The sequence below is a fragment of the Staurois parvus genome, unplaced genomic scaffold, assembly GCF_062004578.1.
Source record: "Staurois parvus isolate SC_StPar_1 unplaced genomic scaffold, SC_StPar_1.0 ptg000204l, whole genome shotgun sequence".
In the NCBI taxonomy this organism is placed as follows: domain Eukaryota; kingdom Metazoa; phylum Chordata; class Amphibia; order Anura; family Ranidae; genus Staurois; species Staurois parvus.
Window position 1 is genome coordinate 2647797 of NW_028318000.1, and position 27608 is coordinate 2675404.

General features: G+C 39.7%; 1 protein-coding gene across 1 annotated transcript in view; it reads left to right on the forward strand.

Annotated features, from left to right (window-relative positions):
* The window catches only part of ARAP2 (ArfGAP with RhoGAP domain, ankyrin repeat and PH domain 2), a 419396-nt gene extending 391911 nt beyond the window's left edge, over positions 1-27485 (forward strand). The window contains exons 30-33 of the mRNA XM_089678380.1: positions 924-959; positions 4313-4376; positions 19362-19484; positions 21133-27485. Of these exons, the coding sequence (XP_089534506.1) occupies positions 924-959; positions 4313-4376; positions 19362-19484; positions 21133-21471 (562 nt within the window). The 3' untranslated portion in view covers positions 21472-27485. The remainder of the gene's footprint in view (positions 1-923; positions 960-4312; positions 4377-19361; positions 19485-21132) is intronic.
* Positions 27486-27608: the final 123 nt, after the last annotated feature.

A 27608-nucleotide genomic window follows, 5' to 3' on the forward strand; every position in this document is an offset into this window, starting at 1 on the left:
CAGAGAATAGACAGCTGCTCCCCCTTGTGTGTTTTTTGTGTTTTGTCTTTTTATGTTTTGGAGTAACACCCTACATATGCCCAGTGGCGCTGTCCATTAGAAGCAACATTTTTTATAATCCATAAATTGTCATAAACAAGTAATGCAGGGAGTACAAAGGTCAGGAACAAGTAATACACAGATTATAGAGGTCAGATATAAATAACCTATGGGGAGTGGAGACCAGGAGCAAGTGATGTACAGATTGTAGTTGTCAAACAGTAACACATGGAGAGCAGAGGTCAGGAGTAAGTAATGCACAAAAAGTAGAGCTAAGGAGTAACACAGAGAGAGCACAGGTCAGGAGCAAATAACACACAGGTTTCAGGTTAATTTGTGCATTTGCAGTATGTTTCATATATAGTACACCTTGTCCTTTAGCTTGGTGGCTCATTGATTGTGCCTGGTTTCCCCCACCTTCTGTTTCCCATGTAGGTAGACATATTGCAGGCATTCCCGATATTGTTCCTGGACACCCCACAGTATAAAGTAAACCTAACAGTGCACAGGCACCAATTCAACAGTCACACTGCACAAGCATCATTCCAAAATATTGCAGCTAGAGATGCCTGTGCATGTGAAGCAATCCAGATTGTCCAGCAACACCATTTTCAATTGATCCTTGCATGTACAAGTGCTGAATTCATGCAAACACATTTTACGGTTAATGCTATGGTGATAGACTCCAATAGATGAAGCCAGATAAGCCTGTCTCCAAGGGACTGGACCTCACAATGGGGACTGTCCTTAGGGAACAGGGACAAATAGTAACTTTACTATATCAAACTCTGAATTATAAACCTTTACTATATGTTCTCATATTAGTGTTTATCACCATACTTTTCTAAATACTATTTCATTTTTTTTAATTTGTTTTTTTTCAGGTTTGGTTTGACTGCTTGTTTTGAAAAACATCAATGGTACGTCTAAACCCCCAACACTTTGGATTTCCTGCACACTTTTTCAAAATATTCTATACAATACATGCAAAAAATAAAATGATAAATTGTGCCTTTAGAAAGATAGTTTTCCCACTAGTATATCCAGGAGACTTATGACATGGTTGGATCATTCCAGCCACTGTATAGCAAACATACCGGCACTAAAGCCATAGCTCGTGGACTGCTAATACAAAAGCTATGTAGGTAAAGTGAACAAGACTGAATTAATTTTTTTGTTGTATGTATGCAAAGCTTCAACTTAACAAACCTCTTATTGTATGCACTGACCCTGAGCAGTGTTACTATGAGAATTATGTATTATTTACCTTCTGCTACTAATAATAAAACTGCATTAGCATACTTTTCCTTCTGTTCTCACATATAGTCTGAGTTATGGAGGAGGAAAAATACAAGAGTCACATAAAAAAACACGTCTCAGGTTGTCATAATAAGGTATCATAACACACTTACAGAAAAAAATAAGGAGGAACAGAAGGAGTATTTCACATCCATCTGCTTTGAGTCACATCTTCTGATTAACCTTGTCACATATAGTGCCTTTTGTCACGACCAGCCCACAGTTGCTGTAAGTTTTATAAATAAGTTAATATATGCACATCAATCATATATCTCTCTTTATATAACAAGAAGAGTTCACATATTTATTAACCCCTTTAGCACTAGCATTGAATGAAAAATGGCCCAGACCCATTTTTCAGTGAAAGCAATGTGCCTGTAGTTTTCACAACCATTTTCTCATTATTCATTACTGTTATAGCTATATTATTTCTTTGTATAAGTAAGGCATTCTTTTGGTGGTTTCATTTTACTAGAAAAAAAATAATATATATATATATATATTTAATTTTTTGCATATTATATTTATAATTAAATTGGAATTCCAGTCAAATTCTAATTAAGCCGAAATCTACTCCCGCCCCCTTTCTACGACTAATCTGTCTACCCTCTAAAGCAGGGGTTTCCAAACTATGGCCCTCCAGCTGTTGAAGTACAACGAGTCCCATCATGCCTCTGTCTCTGGGAGTCTTGCCTGTGGCTGTCAGAGTCTTGCAAGGTCTCATGAGACTTGACGTTCCTCAACACCTGGAGGGCTTTAGCTTGGAGACCCCTGCTCTAAAGAAAAGATGCCTATACTTACCTGTAGAGGACAGCTGCCCCAAAATAAACCTATTGATGACCTCATTGCCCATGGTTTGCAGCCATTGTAGCTGCCTGTCCTTTACACTGAAGCCAGCCCTGGAAGCCAGTCATGTGACTGGACAGGAACGGCTTCAGAATATGTAACTATAGACATTTTTTCTTTTACAGGGTAGATAAAATAGTCTTACAATAAGTGTGGGAGTATATTTAGGCTTAAGCAGTTAAAAGTTTACTGGAATGCCACTTTAAGAATTTAACCTGATATTTTTTTCCTTTTTGGCAGGTACAGTAATTCTAACTACATAATTGCCAAGGTTGAATAAAGTCATCAGTCCCTCCAGTTCAACCTGAGTGTGTGTTTGTCACTACCATTTTCCACAGCCTTGTACATTACATTCGCTAAGAAACACATCTATATTTTTTTTTAATTTATCTACACTCCTGACTGACACCACCAACTGTTGAAGGGAGTTCCACATAGTTACCACTCTAACATAAATGCAGTTCAAGATAGAACCGCTTCTTGTCCATCTTCATTGTGCGGCCATGTGCCTTCTTTAGAGACCCTAGATTAAGTAGTTTTTTTCCCAATGCTATAGTCGCCATTCAAAGATTTGTATATTGCTATCATATCCCCCCTTAAGTGCTTTTTCTCTAGGGAGAATAAGTGTAATGTTCATAGCCTTTCCTCATATCTAAGGCCCTCCAGCCCCCTTATTAGCTTTGTTGCCCTCTGTGGACTGGTGACCAGGACCGGATTGCATACCCAGGATGTGGCTGAACCAGGGTTTTCTAAAGTGATAGAATTATAGTTTTATCTCTTGCATAGCTACCCTTTTAATGCATGCTAATAGTCTGCTGTTCTTGCTTACTGCAGCTTGGCATTGTATGCTGTTTCTGAGTCTGTGAACTAAATACTTTTCTGTCCTCAATACATCCAAAGGTTTTCCCTTTGATTAACCTGCATACATGTTTTTTTGCTCCCAAGTTCATTACTTTACATTTTTTAATGGTGAACCTTGTCTGCCATAGAGCTGCCCACCCCTTTATTTTATCAAGGTATTCTTGTAAAGTTATTGCCCTTAGCTTTGTATTATCAGCAAACACTGATACTGAGCTATCGGTTTTAAACTCTATATGATTTATGAACAAGTTAAACAGAATTTCTCCCAAGACAGAGCTCTAGTGTACCTTGTTCACATTTCTAGACCATTCAAAAAATGCCATTATCCACCACCTTCTGGATGTGTCCCTATAACCAGATTTCTATCCAGCTACATACAGTATCATCAATGTCAAATGACCTATGTAAGAATTTGTAAATTAAGCATTTATGGGGTACTGCATCAAATGCCTTGACAAAATCTAGATACACTATGTCCACAGGCCTTTCTCTATCTAAATTACAACTATGCTGCTCACAGAATGTCAAAAGGTTTGTCTGGCAAGAACAGTCCTTCATAAACCTATGTTGGTTACAACTAATAATATTATTTTCATCATCAAATTCTTGAATATGACCCCTTATCATTCCTTCTAATAGTTTACATACTATATAAAATATGAAACATATAAATATTTGTTCATTTATTATTCACCACATTCACTGAGCCATGTTTTCACTTTGCTTAGGATTAGGTGTGGTTTGACCTGCTATGCAGTTAAAAAAAAGAAAAAGAAAAATGCAAGGGAAGGAGTTTGTTAATGAGGGTTTTATTAGAGGTTCAATAGGAAACAATCTTTGTTAAAATAAATCTCTCTATAGGTTTGGTGCAGCCTCAGTGCATAGGTAATAATGTAAATGCCCCCTTATCTTTGTGAAAGTTTTATAATGGTGGATTAGTAGCTCAAGGCTTCATATATCATAGACCTATTCAGAGACCTGTTTCTTAAAACATGTTCTGATGTCATGGATGAGAGATATGCAATGTTTCTTGCAACTGTTTGGTTTTCCAATCTTAGCTGGGAATATGTTTTACAGCTTTAAATCATTTCATGTCACTATAAGGAACAGATAACATGATGGCTTCCAAGGCTGCAGAAAGCAATAGCAAATGTTTTCATTATATACCAAAATGACAATAAATATTTGACACCTTGGTCAAATCTAGATTTCTAAGCTGATGTAAATAACATGGTAATTAACAGGATTTTAATATCTAATTTTTCAGGCACCTCTGTTGTGATACACAGGAGGCACAAATGGAATGGATGATTAGTATTCTCAATGCACAGGTACAGTGATGGCAGACAGATCAATGCATAAACATATTTCAGTGATTTTAAAGAAACACATTTTTCTTTCTCAAAATATTATACCAGACATAAACCTGTTATTGAAGAAACACAAATCAAACTGCTGGGCATGTTTTTATGATTTGGACATTAAAGCATCATGCATAAAATTTGGGTAGAATTCAATCATGACCAATAAATCATCTCCAGTCTGATGAATACTAATTAAATATTCATTTGAAGATACAGTAATTGAAATTCTAAGTGGGGATATTTTAACGCAGGATTAGAGTAGAAGTATTTAAAGCATTTTTTCCTATGTTTTATTTTCTGTACATTTAAAAGAAATTAATTGTATGCAGATTTATTTTAAATATTAATGTTGTATCTTAACATTGAAATGTTTATAGGTTTTCCAGGCACACATCAATTAAAATTTATTATGGGAATCACACCTGCATTTTTATGATGTACTTAATAAAAGATTTAATGGCAGCGTTTTGCTGACAATTTTATATACTTTATTTCACAATGAGTATACTGCAAGTATTTTTGCTATTGTGCAGATTTCTAATAAAATATTTTGCAGTCATTTTGGAAACATAATTCTTTGATACTGATAGTATTTTGTATCCACTTTTATTAAAATTCATCTGTACTATTGCTATCAGTCTCACATTAGTCTTTTTTATAAATAGTAAAAAATAGTAATAATGATAGTTATAGTATACCAGTAGTAATTATAGCAGCAGCAGCAACTAATAGTAAAATAATAATAATGTCATTATTATTATAGTATTCAGAATATTAGCAGCAGAATCGTATCAAAGACATCAGACTCATAAATTGTGTTTCTGACATTCAGCTACATTTCACATCAAAGGGTAGCTATCAAGAGAGCACAAACAGCAGGAGTGCATATTCTGTAGAAAGGTACATTGGTATTTTTGCCCCCACTGCCCACAGAGCCCCTAAGAGCAAAAAGCAAATGTGTCTGGCTTCAAAGGTTGGGTATATAACTTTTGTTCTTTGTTCTAACTCCCATAGGTTAAATGTGAACTCCACGCACATAAACAAATACACAAACACAGTACATACAGCTCTGTAATCATTAATACATCTTTATATGTATTTTCATGCATGCAGTATAAGTACATTCATTTCTCTTGGTATCAGTCCCTTGCAGTCCCTCTACAGCAAAACCTGGGTAGGGAGATGTTGCACATGAAGTCAATCAGGTGTGCTGCCCAACAAGGAGCATGCTGACTGTAATAGTGAAAGATGAACTCATCTGAGTGTTGCTTCTGTTCAGTCAGAGAGTGAGGATGAGGAATGTATGTAAATGTGAAACAGTAGCACAGAAAAATCTGGTCTCCTGCCCTGCCAGACAGGGCTGATAGAGAATCAGTCACAACATGAACATATGCAGTTAGCTGTTTCCTATTGTGGTACACCTGGAGGCTCAATCCAGAGCCGTTCTGCCTGTGTCTATAGACCCCAACCCCCCACTTTCTCCTCACAGGCTGTGATTGACAGCAGCAGGAGCCAATGGCTCACAACTCCGTCCACTAACTCCGCCCACCTGTGCCCAGCAGATCACCCACCTGTGCCCAGCAGTGCATCCACCTGTGCCACTCTGCAGTGTCACACACCTGTGCCCAGAAGTGCCACCTACCTGTGCCCAGCAGTGCCACCCACCTGTGCCCACCCACCTGTGTCCACCAGTGCCACCCACCTGTGCCCACCAGTGCCATCCACCTGTGCCCACCCACCAGTGCTGCCCACCAGTGCCACCCACCAGTGCAGCCCAGCAGTGCTGCCAGTCAGTGCCGTCTATCAGTACCCATCATCAGTGTCACCTATCAGTGGCGCCTATCAGTGCTGCATATTAGTGCCGCCTATCCGTGACACCTCATTAGTGCTGTCTATCAGTGCTGCCTATCCGTGCCACCTCATTAGTACTGCCTATTAGTGCCCTTTAGTGCTGCCTATCAGTGCCCATCAGTGCCGCCTATCAGTGCCCATCAGTGCTGCCTCATCAACGCACATCAGTGAAGGAGAAAAATTACCTGTTTGAAAAATTTTATAATAGAAACAAAGAAACTTTTTTTTTTTTTTCAAATTTTTTGCACCTTTTTTATTTATAGCGCAAAAAGTAAAGCGCCCAGTGGCGATTAAATACCACCAAAAGAAAGCTCTATTTGTGAGAAAAAAATGATCAAAATTTCATATGGGTACAATGTTGCATGACCACGCAATTGTCAATCAAAGTGCTGCAGCGCTGAAAGCTGAAAATTGGCCTGGTACATAAGAGGGTATAAGTGCCTGGTAGGCAAGTGGTTAAAAATAATTATGGTTGTGAACATTTTGATCATGCCATCTCTATACAATCAAACATAAAGGATTTACATGAGTTGGCCTCAGGAATTAAACAGGATGTTACTGGTAATTGGTGGGACTGGGTATTTGGATGGATACCTGGCCTAGGAAGTTTGAGGAAAATAATTGGTGGTTTGATGATAGCATGTTGTGGCCTAATTGGATTTGTGCTGTTGTATACAGTGTATTACCAATTTGTTGACAATGACACCTTCAGTAAAACAATACTGAAAGGTTTAAGGGGTGAATACAGCAGTTGTCACTTCGTGACAAAAGGGAGGTTATGAAAGAGTTAATTGTTAGCTAACTTTTGCTTTGTGCCTACTAACTGGTTTATTTTATAAACAAGATGTTCCCTTGTGATTGAAGTGCTGTTATCTATGCACACACTTCTTTTCTGAGAAATTGCAGAAGTTACTACTCTGTTGCATTTTTGTTTTGACTAGCCATAGAGTAGTTTACTGAAATCTTTTTTCTATATTCTGATTGGAGCTTTATAGAAACCATCTGAAATATGCAGTGTTATCATTTATTATTTAAAGCTTGATCAATAATAAAGAAGTTGAATTTTGCATCACACATCTAGGTATTTGTGTTGAATTGTTCCCAAAGTACTTTGAACTGTATATTTGTGTGGAGGAGAGGAGGGCCGACCTAAATTGATATTCCTAACAATACCCATACTCCAGGTCTACTTATCCATTGCACAGTGTGTTGAAGGTGGGAGATTCTTGGCAACTTTTGCCTGTCACCTCACCTAAGTGGGGCATATGGAGTGGTGGCCTTTTGAATGAGGATGCAGTAGGCCATATTCTCAGGTCAAGCATATTTCTTTGGAGGGAACAGGTCTGACTTCCGATTTGCATAGGCCTCACAGAACCCAAGATTTTTGGGGCAGTGCACAAGGATGGCATCTTCCTCATCAAACAAATCAGAACACTGGGAGCCCCTCTCCTTTGTAGCCTCATGGACCCATTCAGTTTTCTCAACTGGCTCCCAATCTCCTATCCCTTTTTTAGGGTACTGGTACTGGAAGCTGGGTGACCCTGTGTCAATTGCTTTTGGCCCCTCCTCTCCTGAAGAGTCTGAGAATGCTAGCCATTGTACCCTGTAGTACATTGCTACTTGTGTCCCCACTGACAGGCCGCTAATAGCAACTGCTACTGAAGCAAATTGCTGTAGTTCAGCCTAAGCTGGGTGGATGTATTGCACAGAGATTGTCTCCCTGGTCTGGCATATAGTAGTGCGGGTGTGTACCACTGGTCCCAGCCCCAGTGGCATCCATCTCACATCACTGTCTCCCTTGGGAGCTGAACGGGCAGCCGCAGCAGCTTCTGTGCTGTGTCCAGTTTCCCAAATCAATAGCAGTACTTTGGGCTTGCAGTCGCTATTCACCCGATCCAGCAACATGTATCCGCAATGACCACACCATCCCCGTGCATGCAGCTTCACTGTCATACACTGGCATATGCCACATACCAGTCCAAAATGATCTCCATCTTTTCCGTTGCGTAAGGCCAGACTCCCATGGGGGATCAAACTCACTCCAGTGTCGGTCAGCCATGCTGGATGTTCACCTCCTCTCTCTCGGCACCTCTGGCAAGCACACCTGCTTCCGCCATATTGGTTCTCCTCACACGTGGTTTTTCCTCAGCAAAACCAGGAAATGGCAACTTACCTCCACCCTCTCTCTCTGGATTGATTGACCTTGGGCGCCAACTCCACCCACTCAACCTGATGGGCAGACACTTCAGCGGCAGCCCCACCTGTTGGGCAGATACTTCCAGTGTGCTCTTTCCCACACTACAGGTTAACCCTTTTACTGCCACTACTTTGAAAGTGCTCTGTCACTGGCAACTGTATAGCAGACATCTTCTGTGGCATAGACACTGACAACAATCTTGTTTCCTCTCAGACAAACTTCACTGGCTCTCACACTCTTGCACCACACATTAACTCTTCTGCTGTCATCACTTGGAAATGCCTAAATGCCTTTACCCCGGCAGTGTCTATTACTGTAAAGCAGACATTTCCCAACATGACACAACAGGTCTCCAGCACAACAATTGCCTCCTCGCAATCTGACATCCTGATTGCCTCTCTGCAATCCTCACAACACCGACAATAACACTGACGGTCTCTTCCATTGCCCATAGAAACCACTGCAACTTCAAAGGGGAAAATCCCAGACCGATGCCCCCACATGTAGCGTAGCCTCAATCACCCATACAAATAGGCCTGCTGTGGATTTCTGGTCATTGCCATCTTCAATAAATCACCTATGTTCTCCAAGCATTGACGCAATGGGCGAATAGTACCGCCACCGTAGAACAATCCACAAAGACAGGTGAGGCAGTAAACTGTGCAAAATCTGTGGAGCAGTTGTGAAAATCATCAATGTCCTCGACAGAAAATGTTTTTTGACCGTATTCGATGAAGTTGCACGTTGCATTATATAAAAATTATGCTCTGCTTCTATTAATACTTGCGATACTACACTTAGAGGTGCTATTTCTACTTTTGTTTTTCACTGCATTCGGAGAAATTGCTTCTGCTGTGGAAATCAGCTCCCTAAAGTGCATTATCTTTTCTCATGCTTGTACCCTCATGGATTCAGTGTGGACTTGCTCTTTAGGCTAATGTCAGTAATAGTGCTTCTCTATTGTTTGGCGCATATCATGTATTGTTTTTACAATGTATCTTCAGTCAAATACACACACACTTCCAATTGTCTTCAATGACCAGTCTAGGGGATGTTGGTTTTTTTTCTGTTGTTTTATTGTAGAACTAGGGTAGGGATAGGGAATGTAGTAGGATACTCCAAAATTAGAACTATTCACATTGATGAAATCTAGCTGATCTCTTAATTGAGCACTGTTGGAAGTCCTGGCTGAAAGTAGATAGCAGACTTCTCTGGGGTTGTAGCAACAAGTATTCTAGGAGTGAGCAATGTCCCTTTGGCTGTATTAGTAGTATCAGGGCCGAGCTGCTCAGGTACAAGCCAGTACCTGACAGACTGTGGCAGCCCAAAAGTAACGTAGCTGAGCAAAGTACTATGCAGTAGCAACAGTTGTACAAGCTCTTCAAAACACTAGCCAGTGTTTTCTTTATCTCAGACCCACACTGACTATCAAGCACCAGAGGGGTAGCAAAGCGCACAGAGACGCCAAGATCTCAAAAGTGCTGAGCAAACTGTTGGCGATATATAAATCCTGTATAATAATAATAATAATAATAATAATCTCTCAGTGTCTGTACTCACAAGCCTAAGGACAGAATGGCAGCTTCCTTCCAATCTTCCAGTCTACTCTCTCCAGTGATACCCGACAGATCTTTGGCAGATGGCTCCCCTCGGTCAGCTTACTGTAGAATCAGGGTCACACTCTCTAACTTCAGGCCCTCTTGTCACCCACCTGAGGCATGGCAGCAGGTGCCAGGCAAGGCAAGCCTGCCTCCAGCTTGGCTTGGTGCAATCCACTCCCAGGAAAGACACTGAACCTATGTGATCACAGAACATAAATACCACTCCTAGCATGCAATGGAACCAACTTGCCCTGCAATTGGCTGGGGCAGTATCCATATTCATGTTGTTCATTTGCCTTACCTATGTTCTGGAAGGCTCTCATAGCTTCCTGAAGGCAGGCAGAACTCAGACAAACTCAAACAACACCAGAGCATCATGAGCAGACCTAACTAATCAATCACAGCATTCTGTTCCCGCAAGGCCGGGCTTCATCAGGGGGTTGTGATCTCAACCCCCTGATGAAGCCATGTGATTGGAGGCGTAACGCGTAGGGGAGGGGCTACGTCATCACTCGGAGAGGAGCTGCACAACACGATAGACGGCAGGTGTATGACTCAGAGGCCAGCAGAGGATTTCCAATGGGATATTGCGTTATTTAAACTTGTCTAATGTGAGTTTAATACTTGGATGGTGGGAATAAAAAAGTTTTAAAAGGTAAAGCACTATGTCCTCTATTTCTTCCTGCATGCGGAGTAACACAATGTGAGGATAATTAAGAGGTCTGAGATAACAAAAGGAGTGTGTAATCCCTGAGGGGATAATCAGCCACCAGAGGATACATCCATTACTCCTAAAGGAAGGATCTCCCAATTTTACCAGCAAAAGTATATGTCTAGCAGGTTCCAGGGAAAGTGAACCGAAAGCGTGTATAGCCTAATTGCAGGCATCAAAGGAGGTGAGCGCACATCTTCACTATTTGAAGGATTCACAAAAGTCACAGATTGAGGAACAACAAGCACCAAGTCACTATATACAAACAATTGTTTATTCAATGGGACTATTATTTTGATGATGTTTGGATTCATACTAATCACTACTAGTTATTTATGAGCATTTGGTTATTTTTGTTTATGGGGATCATTTAAATGCGTTTTAGTTGAGTGTTATTAGTTGGTTTATTATTTTTGTTATTTTAAATGAGGGTATTATGAATATAAATGAAATTGAGGGTATTAGTAAGTACATCGTGCCACTAATGATTTATGAGCACTTGGCAAAATATTTTTTCAGAGGAGTATTTTATGTGGAATTATTTTGATATTTATTTGGATGAGACTGATTAGTTGAAATTATCTATTTAAGTATTTTTTGGTATTTATACACTTTTATTAGTTATTTGTATCATAATTTGAATTAATTTAATGGTAATAATTTAATTATTTATTGAGAAGTATTTAGGAGCGCAACATATATTTGTAGATATTTCTAACACAGTTGTAGTTATGTGTTTCATGTTTGCGATCCTCTAGTAATTATCACACCTGTGGCTCGCAAGTCACTCTGATTCATCTATACCTGTTCATAATTTTTTTTCTACTGTCACCAGTCAGTGTCCCTGTACTGCACTGGTGACAGTATGTGAAAAAGAATGTTGAAAATTTTTTACATTTTTTTTTCATTTTCCGAAAAATTATTACAAAACAATTACAACTTCAAAAAGCTTGTGATGCCTCTTATGAAATACGCCGGACTGTCTACTTTGCAAAAAGGGGTCATTTGGGGGATATCTGTACTGTTCTGAAATTTTTGGGCCGCAAGAAATTAGATTGGCTGTCAGTACTTCAGGACTGATCAATTTTCAGACATATCCCATAGTTTGCGAACTCTATAACTTTCCTACAGACTAAATAATAAATACTGATTTGGGTTATTTTCACCAAAGAAATGTAGCAGAATACGTTTTGGCCTACATTTATGAAGAACAATTATTTATTTTCAAACTTTTATACCAGAAACAAAGAAACGTGTTTTTTTTTTCAAAATTTTCGGTCTTTTTTTGTTAATTTAGCAAAAAATAAAAACCCCAGTGGTGATTAAATACCACCAAAAGAAAGCTCTAGTTGTGTGAACAAAATGATTAAATTTTAGTTTGGGTACAGTATTGCATGACCACGCAATTGTCATTCAAAATGTGAGAGCGCTGAAACCTGAAAAATGGCCTGGGCAGGAAAGGGGTAAAAGTGCCCGGTATAGTTGTAATAAAAAAACTGTATTTATTATACATATATGTGTTCCCTTTCAATGCCAGTAAAGTCCAAAACATTTTTTTTTTCTCTGTGTATACATGAATATCATGGATGTGGCATATGAGCACTTTATATTTCTTAGAATAAATGTATGTTAACATGCACTGCTAGAAAGCACTTCACCGCAAAAGTGAATTGTGGCCCTTAGATATTTGTACATGAACCTTTTAAAAACCTGGATTTGCATCAATTTGTTTAATAGCCATTTTAATAAACCTGTAACTACCCCTTAATGAATTTCTTAGAAAACTGCTGCCACAAGGGGGTATTCAGCTTCTCTATATTTCACTGTAGAGCCAAAACTCGCTGACTGTGCCAGATTCAGATATATAAACCTTTCAAAGCAAAAAATGGGTTTCACTTATAGGTTTTATTCTTAAGACGTAGAAAGAAGAATGACAACAATCAAGGATCTTAACTTTTGTCACACTAGATTTGCTTACTCATAAAGACATTAGAAGGCCCTTAGGGAGCTCAGGGGGTCTTTATGAGTAAGTGACGCTAGCAAAAAAAACGTTAAGGTCTTTGGTTGTTGTTATTCTTCTGTCTATGTTTTCTTAAGGGCATTGTACATTTTCAAATGTTTTCATTGCTTTAACTAGTTATTATTGTAATTAGATTCCCTGTGTTTGTCTGTCTTACCATGTAATGATAGGCTTGCATGTTGTGGCTGCAGTTTGCAGCATCATGGCGGATCAGTTCCCCAAGGTTCATGCATTAATCCACTTAGCTTTTCTCCAGGGACAGACAACGTCTTGTTCCAGTTCATACAGTGTCCAGTGTATGCCCTTCCATTTCCTCTGCATTACATCACAAATGTGGGAGAGCTAATAATATGAAACCGCATAGTAATCTCCCATTTAATTGCCCTGTCTGGATTTGTCTGTTTCAGATCTAATTGCTATTTAGCTCTGAACACTAGACTGAAAGACCCAGGGATTGTGGGATATATAGTTTTTTTTCAGGAAGTGTCAGGTCTTATATCACAGACAGAGGTTATGCATTAGCCTGTGCGGTGTTATGCCACAGGCCTTGTGTTGGAACACAAACAGAAACCTCTGACACCAGAATGTGAAGATTTACTCAACAATAGGCTGTGCATACAGGACAACAAATGACGCCATGAAACTACATGATCAATGCACCATCTTATGCATCTTATATAGGTAAACATATAATGTGCAAGAAAGACGGTTTATATTGCCTTTAAGAATAACACCTACAACTGAGCATAAGTACCTGGAACTCTTTTTTTGCTTTAGAAGTTCTGAAACTATTTCTTATTCATTTCACACTCTCTTCAGATAGAGCATTCAACAAAGTTGCTATTTCTGGTTTACATTGTTTGTATATTTTCCCTTTGTGTCTCTAAACAGATCTATGGAATATAATGTTGGCATGCTACTAAAATATAATGATAAAACTAATTTTCAACTTTTGTGGAAAGCAAATAAACAAACAAGTCACTGTAATATTTTATCTCTTTTTCTCACTAGAATGGAATCGGTGATTTGTTTTCCTACCAGAAAAAAACTATGTAATTCAAACAAGTCAGAAAATGGTTGATTTGCTATATTTTTATAAATTTAATATATAAAGCTAGCAAAAGCGAATAGATATTTCTTGGAAATTCTGCTGACGAATGAGTTAGAATAATTCAGTGTAAATAATTTTGTATTTTTCTACTGCTCTATGTCAGAAAGAAGAAACATTGAGACCGTGAAAATTATTTGAATTAGTTCAGCTGCAGTATGGTGCATCAGCCATCAATTCTGAAATTAAGGTTTACTTCTATAAAATAAAATTGCATAGGTTAGGTTTCTGAGATTAATTTACATTTGATAGCAAAGGTAATCTGTCATAAGAGCACTAACACAAGGACACAGTACTGAATATTTTATGTACAAAGGTGCACTTTTCTTTTTGCACCCACTGCCTCTAGAAAGTGTTTAAAACCACTTGACCTCTGGAATATTTTCCCCCCTTCTTGACCACGCCATTTTTTGCTTTGTAGCACTGCGCTACTTTAACTGAGAATTGCTCGGTCATGCAATGCTGTACCCAAATAAAATTTATATAATTTTATCCACACAAATAGAGTTTTCTTTTGGTGGTATTTAACTGCCACTGTTTTTTAATGTTGTATTATATAAATGAAAAAAGACCAAAACATTTTAACATTTTGGTTTGCATGAAAGTATAGTATCTACAAATGACAGTATATAAAATGTAATTTTTATTTATCTATTTTTTAAATACTAGTAATGGTGGCAATCAGTGACTTATAGCAGGACTGTGATAGTGCAATGGGCAATCTTACACTAACTGACACTTTGTGGGAGCTGGATAACTGACATTGACATCACCAATTATACTATTATAGTGATCAGTGCTAATACTATACACTGTCACTGTACTAATGACACTGACTGGGAAGGGGTTAACATCTAGGGGTGATCAAGGGGTTGACTGTGTGCCTAACAAGTGTTAATGTGTTTACTGTGTGCTGTTTTTTATGAATGGATCTATTTTTTCCCCTGCTTAGCAGGGAATGAACAAATAGCAAGAGTGCCTATCATGGAACACATCTCTGTGTTGTTTAACATCACAGAGCTGTGTTCTGTGAATCACTGAGCCAATTAGCGGGTCCAGGCAGTCAATCATTTCAGCACAGTGGCTAAACTATTAGCACTTCTGCCTGGCAATACTAGGGTCGTCGGTTCAAATTCCAACCATGTCACCACCTTCCTGGAGTTTGCATGTTCTCCCTGTGCCTACGTGGGTTTCTTCTAGGTACTCTGGTTTCCTCCCACTCCAAAGACATGCTGGTAGGTTAATTGGCTCCTGTCTAAAATAATTGGCCCTAGTATGTGTAAGTATAAACTTGAGTTAGGGAGCTTAGATTGTGCTCCCCTTGAGGGTTAGGGACCGATGTGAATGTACAATATATATACAGTATATGTAAAGTGCTGCTTAAATTAACGGCGCTATGTAAGTACCTGTAATAATAATAATAATCATTGTCCGGGACACGCTAATTGGCACAGCTGGGTCAGCGGGCATTCGCACACTCCCTACTCAGATGCACTGATCACATACCAGAAACATGATCTAGTGCAGCCAGGCTGCCTTGCCAACGTACATGTAACTGAAGTGATCAGCAGGTGGTTTAACCACTTGCCTACCAGGCACTTATACCCCCTTATTTACCAGGCCAATTTTCAGCTTTCAGCGCTGCCGCACTTTGATTGACAATTGCGCGGTCATGCAACATTGTACCCATATGAAATTTTGATCATTTTTTTTCTCACAAATAGAGCTTTCTTTTGGTGGTATTTGAAAAAAAAAAAGTTTCTTTGTTTCTATTAAAAATTTTTTCAAACAGGTAATTTTTCTCCTTCACTGATGTGCGTTGATGAGGCACTACTGATGGGCACTGATAGGCGGCACTGATGGGCACTGATAGGCAGCACTGATGGGCACTGATAGGCAGCACTAAAGGGCACTGATAGACAGCACTAATGAGGTGTCACGGATAGGCGGCACTAATATGCAGCACTGATAGGCGGCACTGATAGGTGACACTGATGATGGGTACTGATAGACGGCACTGACTGGCATCACTGCTGGGCACTGACTGGTAGCACTGTCTGGCACAACCCCTGGGCACTGACTGGCGACACTGACTGGCAGCACTGCTGGGCTGCACTGGTGGGCAGCACTGGTGGGTGGGCACAGGTGGGTGGCACTGGTGGGCACAGGTGGGTGGGCACAGGTGGGTGGCACTGCTAGGCACAGGTAGATGGCATTTCTGGGCACAGGTAGGTGGCACTGCAGAGTGGCACAGGTGGGTGCACTGCTGGACACAGGTGGGTGATCTGCTGGGCACAGGTGGGCGGAGCTAGTGGGCGCACTGCTGGGCACAGGTGGGCGGAACTTGCGGGTGGCACTGCTGGGCACCGATCATCAGGGCACTGATCATCAGTGCCCTGATGATCGGTGCCGATCCCCGCTCTGACAACTGCCGGTTCTCGGCAGTACTTTCCTCACGATCTGACAGCGTGAGGAAAGTGCAGCCGAGAACCGGCACTTGCATTTCCCTCTGATCAGCGTGTCATTGGACACCGCTGATCACGTGGTAAAAGGCCGCTGTGATTGGCCTTTTACCACATCACGTGATCAGCTGTGTCCGTAGGACACAGCGATCACGGAGATCGCCGGGTGCGCGCCCCCCGGGGCGCGCAGGAGAGCACGTTCTGGGAGGACGTCATATGACGCCCACTCAGAACTGGCCGGCTGCAGTGTAGCCGTCATTCGGCTATATGCGGTCGGCAGCTAGTTAAAGGCCCTATGAATAATAAACAAATGAGGTTGACATCAAAGATTGTTTATCGGAGTGTGACATGTGCTCTGAGTCTGATTTCTTGATATTTAAAGCTCAACTCAAGGTAAAAAAAATATCCAATTGCTTCTCGGGGGATCAGGAAGGCATTTTTTCCCCTGTAGGAGCAAATTGGATTGCTGGTTTTTGCTTGCCTTCCTCTGGATCAACTCCTCCTATTTTTAATGGTTGAACTGGATGGACATTTGTCTTTTTTCAGCCAGACTAACTATTTAACTACCGTATTTTCCGGCATATAAGACGACTGGGCGTATAAGACGACCCCCTACTTTTCCTGTTAAAATATAGGGTTTGGGCTATACTCGCAAGTATAGCCCAAACCCTATATTTTAACAGGAAAAGTAGGGGGTCGTCTTATACGCCCAGTCGTCTTATATGCTGGAAAATACGGTAGTTTTTTTTTTAGAACGTGGGTCTGATACCCAGGACATTGGTAATCTACCATACACACAACTGGTAACGGGCCATCCCTTAAATTGTTCCCATCCTCATTATGCCTAGTTACATGACTTTACAAACCTAATCACAGTATCTTCCAATATCTAATCAAGGTATGGTATAGATCAATTCTCTCCAAATTGTGGCCTGGGGGCCAGACAGGGCCCTTCACTTGTCTTTATCCAGACCTTGAGGCATTATTTCTTGAACTAATATGAGACACTCTTCTGCCAACTGATCTCAACAATGGAGCGCTATTCCTGCCAGTGATGCCATAGATGGGGCATTATTCCTCCCAAAGATACTAATGATGAGGCACTATTCCTCCCAATGATACCAACAATGGAGCACTATTCCTCCCAATGATACCAACGATGTGGCACTATTCCACTCAATAATACAAATAATGGGGCACTTTTCTTCCCCAATACCAAATGTAGTGATGCTGTTACTGGTGCCAGGAAAATTTCCACTCTCGCTGGTCACAGTCAGCTCCCACTTAAAGTCTGAAGGCCCTTTGTTTAGAAATTTTGGAGACCCCTGGAATAGATGATACATACTGCACATCTGCTTCAGATTGCACTAGTTCACTTAGGGATAAGAATATTAATGGAATTTTGAGTGTTTGGTCAAAACAAAATCCACAGTGGCTCCATGGAGTTTTTTAGTGATGCGACTGTAAATCATCCAAAGATGCCAAGGTAGTTTAGACTTAGATTAGTATGGTTGCTGATAGGCTGCCATGGACTACTGTGCAGTAGACTTTTTTATTTGTCTATTTAAATCAAAGCTACATTTGGATTGCAAAATCTGTGAGAATGTATAAAATTTTCCCATAGTCCCACTTACTTTAAATAATCAGAGCTGCTGCATGTGTGAGAATTTATGTTGTGTCTTCATCATCTGCTACCTAAGCAAACAGAAGGGTTGAAGTACCCTGTCAGTACTTTTCACCCTTGGGTTTTGTAAAGGAAGGGAAATTTCTGTGTGCACTAAGCTTATAGGACCCACTGTGGGGCTTGCAGACAGTGAATTTAGAAAAGAAATGGCGTGCACATTGAGCACTTATATCACTTTTCAATACTGTAGGTCTGATATACAAAAGTGCAAAATATGTGGAAAATTGGTTGTGTTCAGTAATCGGGGACCATATTTTCTAACATGAAAAGGGATTTAATTACAATATGTGCAGATAATTAAAAAAACAAGTTAAACCACAGTTGCATTTCTGCTCGCTTACTACCTAAATCAGTTTCTAGTATGCAGGTTTTAGAATCCAAAACTGAACTTCAAGAAAACAGATAAATGGATGAAATACATATACAATATGAGAGCTGTTCTACCTACCAATGGATTTGCATTTTTGCCCATTTGAACAATAAACCTGGGCTCTACTGCAGTTAAAGTGATTGTAAAGGATCATATTTTTTTGGGTTAAATAGCAAACGTCATACTTACCTACTCTGTGCAATGGTTTTGCACAAAACAGCCCCAATCCTCCTCTGCTCAGGTCCCCCGCTGGTGCTCCTGGATCTTCCCTCCTGCTGAGTGAACCCAGAGCAAGCTGAGTGCTCTGGGGGCACACCTGCATGCTCAATCCCAAGCCGCCTCTGTGTGTCTATAACACTCCCACTTTTCCTCACTGGCTGTGATTGACAGCAGCAGGAGCCATTGTCTTAGCCAATGAGGAGAGAGAGAACTGAGAGAGTCTCTGCTCTCCTGCACATCGTTGGATTGAGATTGGGCTCAGGTAAGGGGAGTGTGGGAGCTTGCGGGGGAAGCTGCAAGCAGAAGGTATTTATATTCATGCATAGAATGCATGAAGGTAAAAAAAAACCTGCCTTTACAACCACTTTAATTCTTGTCCATTGATCTTTTCCATCTGCCAGCATGAGTCTGCACCGGGAAGGAGAAGCAGAAGGCTATCTAAGCTCATCTCTCAGTCTCTCCTGTCAGCATGCTCTTTGTTGGCCACTGAAGAACTGATTGGCTTTATATGCTGCTTCTTCCTCCCCTAATATGAGCTCTGCTATACAGGAGATTACAAGGGGTTGATGTCAGGTCAAATTTAGATACTTACACCAGTTGCTTTTATAAATATACTTAATGATTTTAAAGACACATATCTGAAAGATAGATAAATATATATGCATGTTGAAGCTGCTTTTTATGGTTTAAGTCAATGTATTGATATATATCAAAATTACATCATACAGTGTGCTGGTGAATTTATTCCAAAAAGTAAAACCGAACAAATGCTAACAGTAAAAAGCCTACAGATTAGAGGGTTGTATGAAAACAAACAAAAGGACACCACTGCAATTCAGCCTATGCCAATGGTAAGCTCGATATTGAACATCATTAAGCTTTTATTTTGCTGCCTTGTTCAAATAATTATGTACTTAGTAACAGTTATACACTACATTAAATCACATGTATTTTAGGGGGGGATAATAATATTAATTAAGTGCTTAAGACTAAACAGTGTTCTGGTTTATTCTGTATCAAGAGTAGCTCTTGTGTGAGAAAAAAATGATTAATATATTTCTGATTGTGTCTGCATCAACAACTTCAAAATCTGTAATTATTGTAGGCTTGGTCAAACAGATAGTCAAAAAATTTAGCATATATTTAGGGAGATATTTTTGAAATCTGGCATTCAGATGGGTTGTTAATCCTTGAAACTGCAGTAGAGGTTTCCAGTTCAAATCACAAGAAGCACTTGTGAATTCAAATGTAATAATATTAATTGTGGAACATGGTTGAAAGGCCACTGTGTACTTGTGAAATGATGGAGGGATAGTGGATGTAGAACATGCAAAATTAAATGAAAATGTATTTACTAGCTTTTATGGCAATATTTCAAAATATATATTTAAATACAGCGCTGATACAGTTCAATACTAGAGGGTTAGGAGGGCTCTGCTCCTTGGAGCTTACAATCTAAGAGGAAGGGGCTGGTGGTACAAAAGGTAATAACTGTGGGGGATGAACTGATAGGAGAAATAGAAGATTCGATTATTAGCTGAAGGCAGGATAGGCTTCCCTGAAGAGATAGGTTTTCAGGGATTGCCTAAAAATGGGAAGAGTAGGCGATAGTCTACTAAACTGGGGTAGAGAGTCCCAGAGGATAGGGAGGCTCTGGAGAAGCCTTGGAGACGAGCATGGGAAGAGGAGACAAGGGAGCTAGAGAGCAGGAGATTGTGGGAGGATCGGAAAGGATGGTTTGGGTAATATTTGGAGACAAGATTGGTGACGTAATTTGGGGCAGAGTTATAAATGGCTTTATATGTTATTGTTAATGTTATTGCTTATCCAATGACCAAGGGAGGAGGTGTAGATGGAGAAGAGAAGGGGTCCAAGAACAGAACCTTGAAGGACCCCTACAGAAAGTGGAAGTGGAGCAAAGGAGACAGAGTTATAGGTAACACTAAAGCAGCGCTGTGATAGGTAGGAGGAGAACCATGATAGAGCAGAGTCTCAGAGGCTAAGAGAGTGAAGTTTTTTTTGAGGAGGGGATAGTCAACCATATCAAAAGCCACAGAGAAGTCAAGTAGTAAGAGTATAGAGTAGTGGCCATTGGTTTTAGCAGTTATTAAATCATTAGTGGGTTTTAGTAGAGCAGTTTCAGTGGAGTGTAGTGAGCAAAAGCCAGACTGTAAAGGGTTATAAATGCATCCCCAAACTTGCAAAGAACCTCCACCATGCTTTACTGTTGCCTGCAGACACTCATTATTGTACTGCCCAACAGCCCTTCAGTGAACAAACTTGTTTAGAATAATATTTAAGAATTGATTTCAGGTTTAAATTGAAAATGGAAGACTGACTGTTGAGGATAAAGTTGAAATAGCTGCTAGGAAAAATACAAGTAGAGGCCATTAAAATAACTGAAACTTAAACTATAGATACAAGTGCTCTTTCATATATGCTGGTGATGTGATTACAGTGATCATTTATTTATGTGTGTTCTGTTTTATCATTCAAAAGTCTGAAAAAACAAGGAGAAAAGTGCAACCTGCAATATCCAAGGAAGGACTCACCAACACAGTGCAACAGAGAATGTCTCTGATGGCAGAGGTTTTCAACAGCAAAGAAGAATGGCTTACGAACCAGAAGAAACACTACAGTTTGGTTGACCTTGACAGTCCTAAGAATTACAGTGGTGACACAAAAGAACTAGACACAATAGATGTCAAGAGACTACACAATCCCACTGATCAGCTGAATAAAGAGCTGTCAGCCAACGCACAACTGCCACAGAATGTTATCAAGGAGCTAAACCTAGTTCTTCGCAAAAACAGAAAAGACCAGAATGAAAGCCTGTAATTCAAAAGCCATTTTGATTATAACATGGAGTATATACTATCAATTAAACGGAAAATCTAGCTTATATCATTTTCATTTCAAGCAATGCGAAATGTGAAAATTACCATTTTATACTCCACAAATTGTTGAGCAAATGAAGCAATAGGTGGATATAAAATGAATTATACACTATGGGGTTGATTTACTAAACCTGGAGAGTGCAAAATCCAGTTTTAGTAAATAAGCTGTCTTTGTTTTTTTCTTTTTCTCCAAGCCGTCCAACTTCATCTTACTGTAAAAGCAGCCTGACTGTCTCATTGCTTTGGGTAAGGGATGATTTTATATAAATTAGTTCGCTCTCCTGTTAAAGTATTTCAAAGACAGGCATCAAAGACATTACTATTCTTGAGCTGCCTGCCCACTAACTTCCAGCAAAAGTATGTATCTGGTATGGGACAGGGGAGGGGGGGGCTATGGTACTATGAGATTTAACTTAGCAGATAAACTGCATTTTGCAGTGTGCAAACTTTAGCTTTTAGTTAGGTATACACTGAGGTTGGAAATAAACACAAATCCATTATGTTTAACCAAAAGTCAAAAACAAATACATAAAACCCTTGCACCCCCAGAACCCTAAGCATGTGACCTATGTAAAGTGTTGTCCATTTTGCTCTAACAGGGAAAAAAATTGCATTTAGAACACTTCCAACTCTTTTTCAAAGTGATCTACTGATTTGTCTGGAAACAGTTCCTGAGGAGGGCCATTCCACATTTTCAATATTTCAGCTTTTACTCTAAAGAACCCTTTCCATAATTATAATTATGTCAGCCACACGTATCTCTCTGCCCAGGGCTAGAAAGTGGAAACTACTGTACAATGTTTATTGATTTTAGAAATGCACATCATAATGTCCAGCTTAGCACAAGAAAAAACACTTTTTACTTTTTTAACATTTCATGATTTTTTTTTGGTTTGTGTAACATTTCAGTTTGAACTTGTGATTATTTTTTTTATCATTTTTTATCATTTTTTGACATTTTATCATCTCTATATTTACAGTATATAAATGTCTGCTTGCATCTATAGACATATGAAGGGAATCTGTCATGAAATAGCTAACCTGTTTCAAAGGTGCATTTTCCTTGATTGATTACTGACATGGAACAAGCATGTGTATATCAAGGGTACTAATAATGTAATACCTCTAACAAATGTATATTTATGTAATATGATATATCTACCACCTGATACAACTACTTTGTAACCTGTCTTACTGCATGCCAAAAAATAGGACCCAGAAGAACCCAGAGATCAATGTAGTTCTCACCCATAATCAGTAATGCTTTCTATAAACATTATCAATAATAATACATGGACCTTAAAATTGAACTTCAGGGAAAGGAAAAATTCCTTGCAAGAGTTACATGCTCATTTACAGTGAAGGAAATAAGTATTTGATCCCCTGCTCATTTTGAATGTTTGCCCACTCAGAAAGAAATGACCAGTCTAAAAATCAAATGGTAGGTGTGTTGGAACACTGAGAGACAGAATAGCAACAGAAAATTCTAAAGAAATGCATGTCTAACAAATGATGCACTGATTTGCATGTTCATGAGGGAAATAAGTATTTGATCCTCTATCATTCAGCAGGATTTCTGGCTACCAGGTATCTTTCATATAGGTAACAAGCTGAGATTAGAAGCAGTCTCTTAAAGGGAGTGCTGCTAATCTCACTTTGTTACCTGTATAAAAGACACCTGTGCACAGGAGCAATCAAACAATTAGATTCCAAACTCTCCACCATGGGAAAGACCAAAGAGCTGTCCAAGGATGTCAGATACAACATTGTAGACCTACACAAGGCTGGACTGGGCTACCAAACTATCTCCAAGCAGCTTGGTGAGAAGGTGACAACAGTTGGAGCAATCATTCACAAATGGAAGAAACACAAAACAACTGTCAGTCTCCCTAGGTCTGGTGCACCATGCAAGATTTCACCTCATGGAGAGTCAATGATCATGAGAACAGTGAGGAATCATCCCAGAATTATACGTGAGGATCTTGTCAATGATCTGCAGGCAGCTGGCACCACAGTCACCAAGAAAACAATTGGTAACACACTACGCAGACAAGGATTGAAATTCTGCAGTGCCCGCAAGGTCCATCTGCTCAAGAAAGCACATGTCCAGGTCCATCTGAAGTTTGCCACTGAACATCTGAATGATACAGAGGAGGACTGGTTGAAAGTGTTGTGGTCAAATGAGACCAAAATCGAGCTCTTTGGCATCAACTCAACTGGCCGTGTTTGGCGGAGGAGGAATGCTGCCTATGACCCCAAGAACACCATCCCAGCTGTCAAACATGGTGGTGGAAACATTCTGCTTTGGGGGTGTTTTTCTGCTAAGGGGACAGGACAACTGCACCACATCAAAGGGACGACGGATGGGGCAATGTACCCTCATATCTTGGGTGAGAACCTTTTTTCCTCAACCAGGGCATTGAAAATGGGTCGTGTATGGGTGTTCCAGCATGACAATGACCCAAAACACATGGCCAGGGCAACAAAGGAGTGGCTCAAGAGGAAGCACATTAAGGTCCTGGAGTGGCCTAGCCAGTCTCCAGACCTTAATCAGATTGAAAATCTGTGGAGGGAGCTGAAAGTTCTAGTTGCCAAACATCAGCCACCAAACCTCAATGACTTGGAGAGGATCTGCCAAGAAGAGTGGGCCAAAATCCCTCCTGAGATGAGTGCAAACCTGGTGGCACTTATCTCAGGAGATTGAAACGTCTGACCTCTGTGATTGCCAACAAGGGATTTGCCACCAAGTACTAAGTCATGATTTGTGAAGGGGATCAAATACTTATTTACCTCATGAACATGCAAATCATTCGATTTCTAGACTGATCATTTCTTTGTGAGTGGGCAAACATTCAAAAACAGCATGGAATCAAAATACTTATTTCCTTCACTGTAGGTCTAAGGGGCCACAAAGTGCAATTTTATTTTCCTGACCCTCTTCTCCTGCATTCCCTCTCTAGACTGTAAGACTGGTCTCAGCAGCTTCTTTTTCTCTATGTTCCAGTGGCTTCAGGTTCTCTTGCGTCATCAAGTCCTGTGTAGAGCCCATAGGCCTTGTATTGGATGTGAGGATGCCAATGGACAGTCTACTACTTGAGCATAGGGGAGTAGAGGAGAGCACCAGCTGTTGGGGAAGAGGGAAACATCAAGTAAAACTGTTTTTTGCAACTACCTAACCTAAATGAATAGCCCCACTGCATGGGGGGGGGGGGGGGGTGTTACCTTTCTCTTGAATGGGCATTATAGCTGAACACTAGATAAACAGCTAAATACAAGACTGAACTAAATTTATCAGAGTTTTTTACTTGCCAAAGGATTTTTGTCTCTGTCCACCCAGTCCTGAGACATACACAGCCTTGACAGAAAGCTCAGAAAGACATTTCCCTACGCAGCTAAGTTACAGAATCACCTCCCTCCCTGCCTGTGATTGGATAGCGAAGGAGCAGCAACAGACTGATGTATTTATCTCTCTGCTTGCTTTATCTGTCAGTATGCTCTATGTCCTCATATGCTCATGTAGTTTGATTGTTCTTTAGTGGAGTCTCTACTCTCCCAGTCTCGGTGCTGATCTGTGGGATACTTCAAGAAGCTGGAATCAAGTCCAATTCAGGCACTTTTATTAGTATTTAAAAGTACATTTAATGTATTTTTTAAATAAATACCTCACTTTTTATTTGTTATAAAAAACACTGCTTTAAGTTATTGATCAAGGGGTAATGATGTGGGGTAGTTGCTAGTCACGAGGGCATGTGATGTAATGTGATGACTCTGTTGTGTGTGTTACTTTTCGTTTGAGCTATTGAGCTCAATAAACAGGCTTTTCACAATAGGAGGAAAGAAGAAAATAGAAAACGTTAGAGAGCATAAACGTTGACCTTCTGGATGAATATAAGAATACATAATATTCATATGCGCAGTTTCATATATCTAATAAAAATTACATTTCATTTTTGTAGTCTTGACCATGATGAATATAAATCTATAAAAATACTGTATGTTCCCTTTAAGACAGTAATGATACTGATATGGTTTTCAGGCTGCCTGTAGGTTGAACTGCTCCATTTTACTAGTTATTCTGTGCTGGTAATCTTTTCTTAGTGAAATTACTGCAAACAGTGGTTCTAGGAAACGTCCATTCAGGCAAATGGAGTATGTGAATAATTTATTTATAAATGGCCAGGGGTGTGCATAATAAGAAAGTGGGTTACAAGGATTTGCTGAGCGGTATACAAAACCAATGCCAGGATGAATTAAGAAGTTTTATACAGGAAGGCAATGTGATTGTGCTAAATAATTTCCTGAACTTCATATTTAATCAATACAGGTGTTGTTTATTTGATAATGTACCCTTTAAAAGTAGATGTAAGCCCAATAAATAAAGCATATACTGTAAGCTTTAACAGGTTCGCTTCAAAGGCAATTTTAATTCTGTTTTAATGCATATCCTATTAAAATAATACTGTAGCATGGAACAGGGTGTGGCATTGTTGGAAGACTGGTCAAAGCAGTGAAAACTACTACACCATATAAAAAGGAATCCTTTGATAAAGTGAAATATTGGGGGTACAGTGTTGAACAGAACTACAAAGAAAAAAGTTTTTTTTTTTTGGGGGGGGGGGGGGAAACAAGGCAGTGGGAAAAGCAAATAGAATTTTAGGATGTATCACTGGAGGGATCACCAGCAGGAGGAAGGAGATCCTAATTCCCCTACACATATCTGTAGTTAGGCCTTTTTTAGAATACTGTGTCCACTACTGTAGACCTCACTTACCAAAAAAAAAAAATATATATAAGATAAGATAAAAGAATGGTTAAAGGTCTATGGATGAAAGATATTAAGAGAGACTTCAAGACCTAAAATGTACAGTCATGAGGAGAGAAGGTAAAATGGAGACTTAAATACATTAAGGATGTGAATAAGGTTTATGAGGACAGTATTTTTAATATGAAGCTAAAATCAAGAACATGAGGACAAAACCTCAATCTAGCAGGAGGAAAGAGGAAAGGGAAGGTGAGGAGTACCTGTGAGCTACTGTCAACCAGGATGGAAGGACAGATCAGCATCAGAATAGCTGCAACATGAACATTTTAATAAGTTCACTTTTTGTATTTATTTGTATTTATGGTGTAACGTGTTCATATAAAGCACTTGTCTGTGGCTGTGTGGGTGGAGCCCAGCAGAGCTTGAATGTTTCCAAATTGTGATAGCTGCTCCGGGGCCCTGCCCACACAGTTGTGTCATTCATACACAGAGTTTCACAGTTAGTCTGGTTGAAAAAAGACACAGGTCCATCCAGTTCAACCCATAGAGAAAAACAAAAACAAACAAATAGAATAACACACACATACACAAATAGAAAACTTCCATATACACAATCCTATACCCACAGTTAATCAAGAGGAAGGCCCCCCCCCGAAGAAAAACATAATCCAATTTGCTCCAGTGGAGGAAACAAAAAGAGGCAATCAGATATTCCCTGGATTAGCTTTACCTATAAATATTAGTATCCAGTAACATTTGTGCATTTAGAAAATAATCCAGACCTTTTATTAAACAATCTACTGAGGTGGCTGTAACAATCATGCACACAGGGAGAGGAGCGGTTCTCCATTTTGCTCCAAACTTCTGCATTTTGGTATTTCTCTTAAATTCCAAATCAGTCTCCCTCCTCCGATTTTCCCCCTCCCTCAAGAATGCGTTCAGTGTACCTTGCTAGTCCCTGCCTTTATACAATCCTTTTACCAAATGAGGCAATTGGGTTCTGTTGTAAGAGACAGCCCGTTGATTTTGGGTAGAAAAAGAGGCTGTTATGTTTTGTGTGTAGAGAGAGAAGTGAGGACCTTCTGCATTTTAACATCTAGCAGGCAGTGTGTGTTACATCTTTTTTCTGTAAATATTTCTACTGTACCCTTTTGACCTTTTAGTAATAAATCTTACTTTCTAAAAGTGTTGAACTGTTTCTATATCTCTTTAATGTGACTTATGAATCCCTGCTGCTGAAGAGCGCTACTATGAGTGTTTAACCCTCTGTATAACCTGTCTGTGGAGATAGCGGCATACCGACGATTAACCAATCA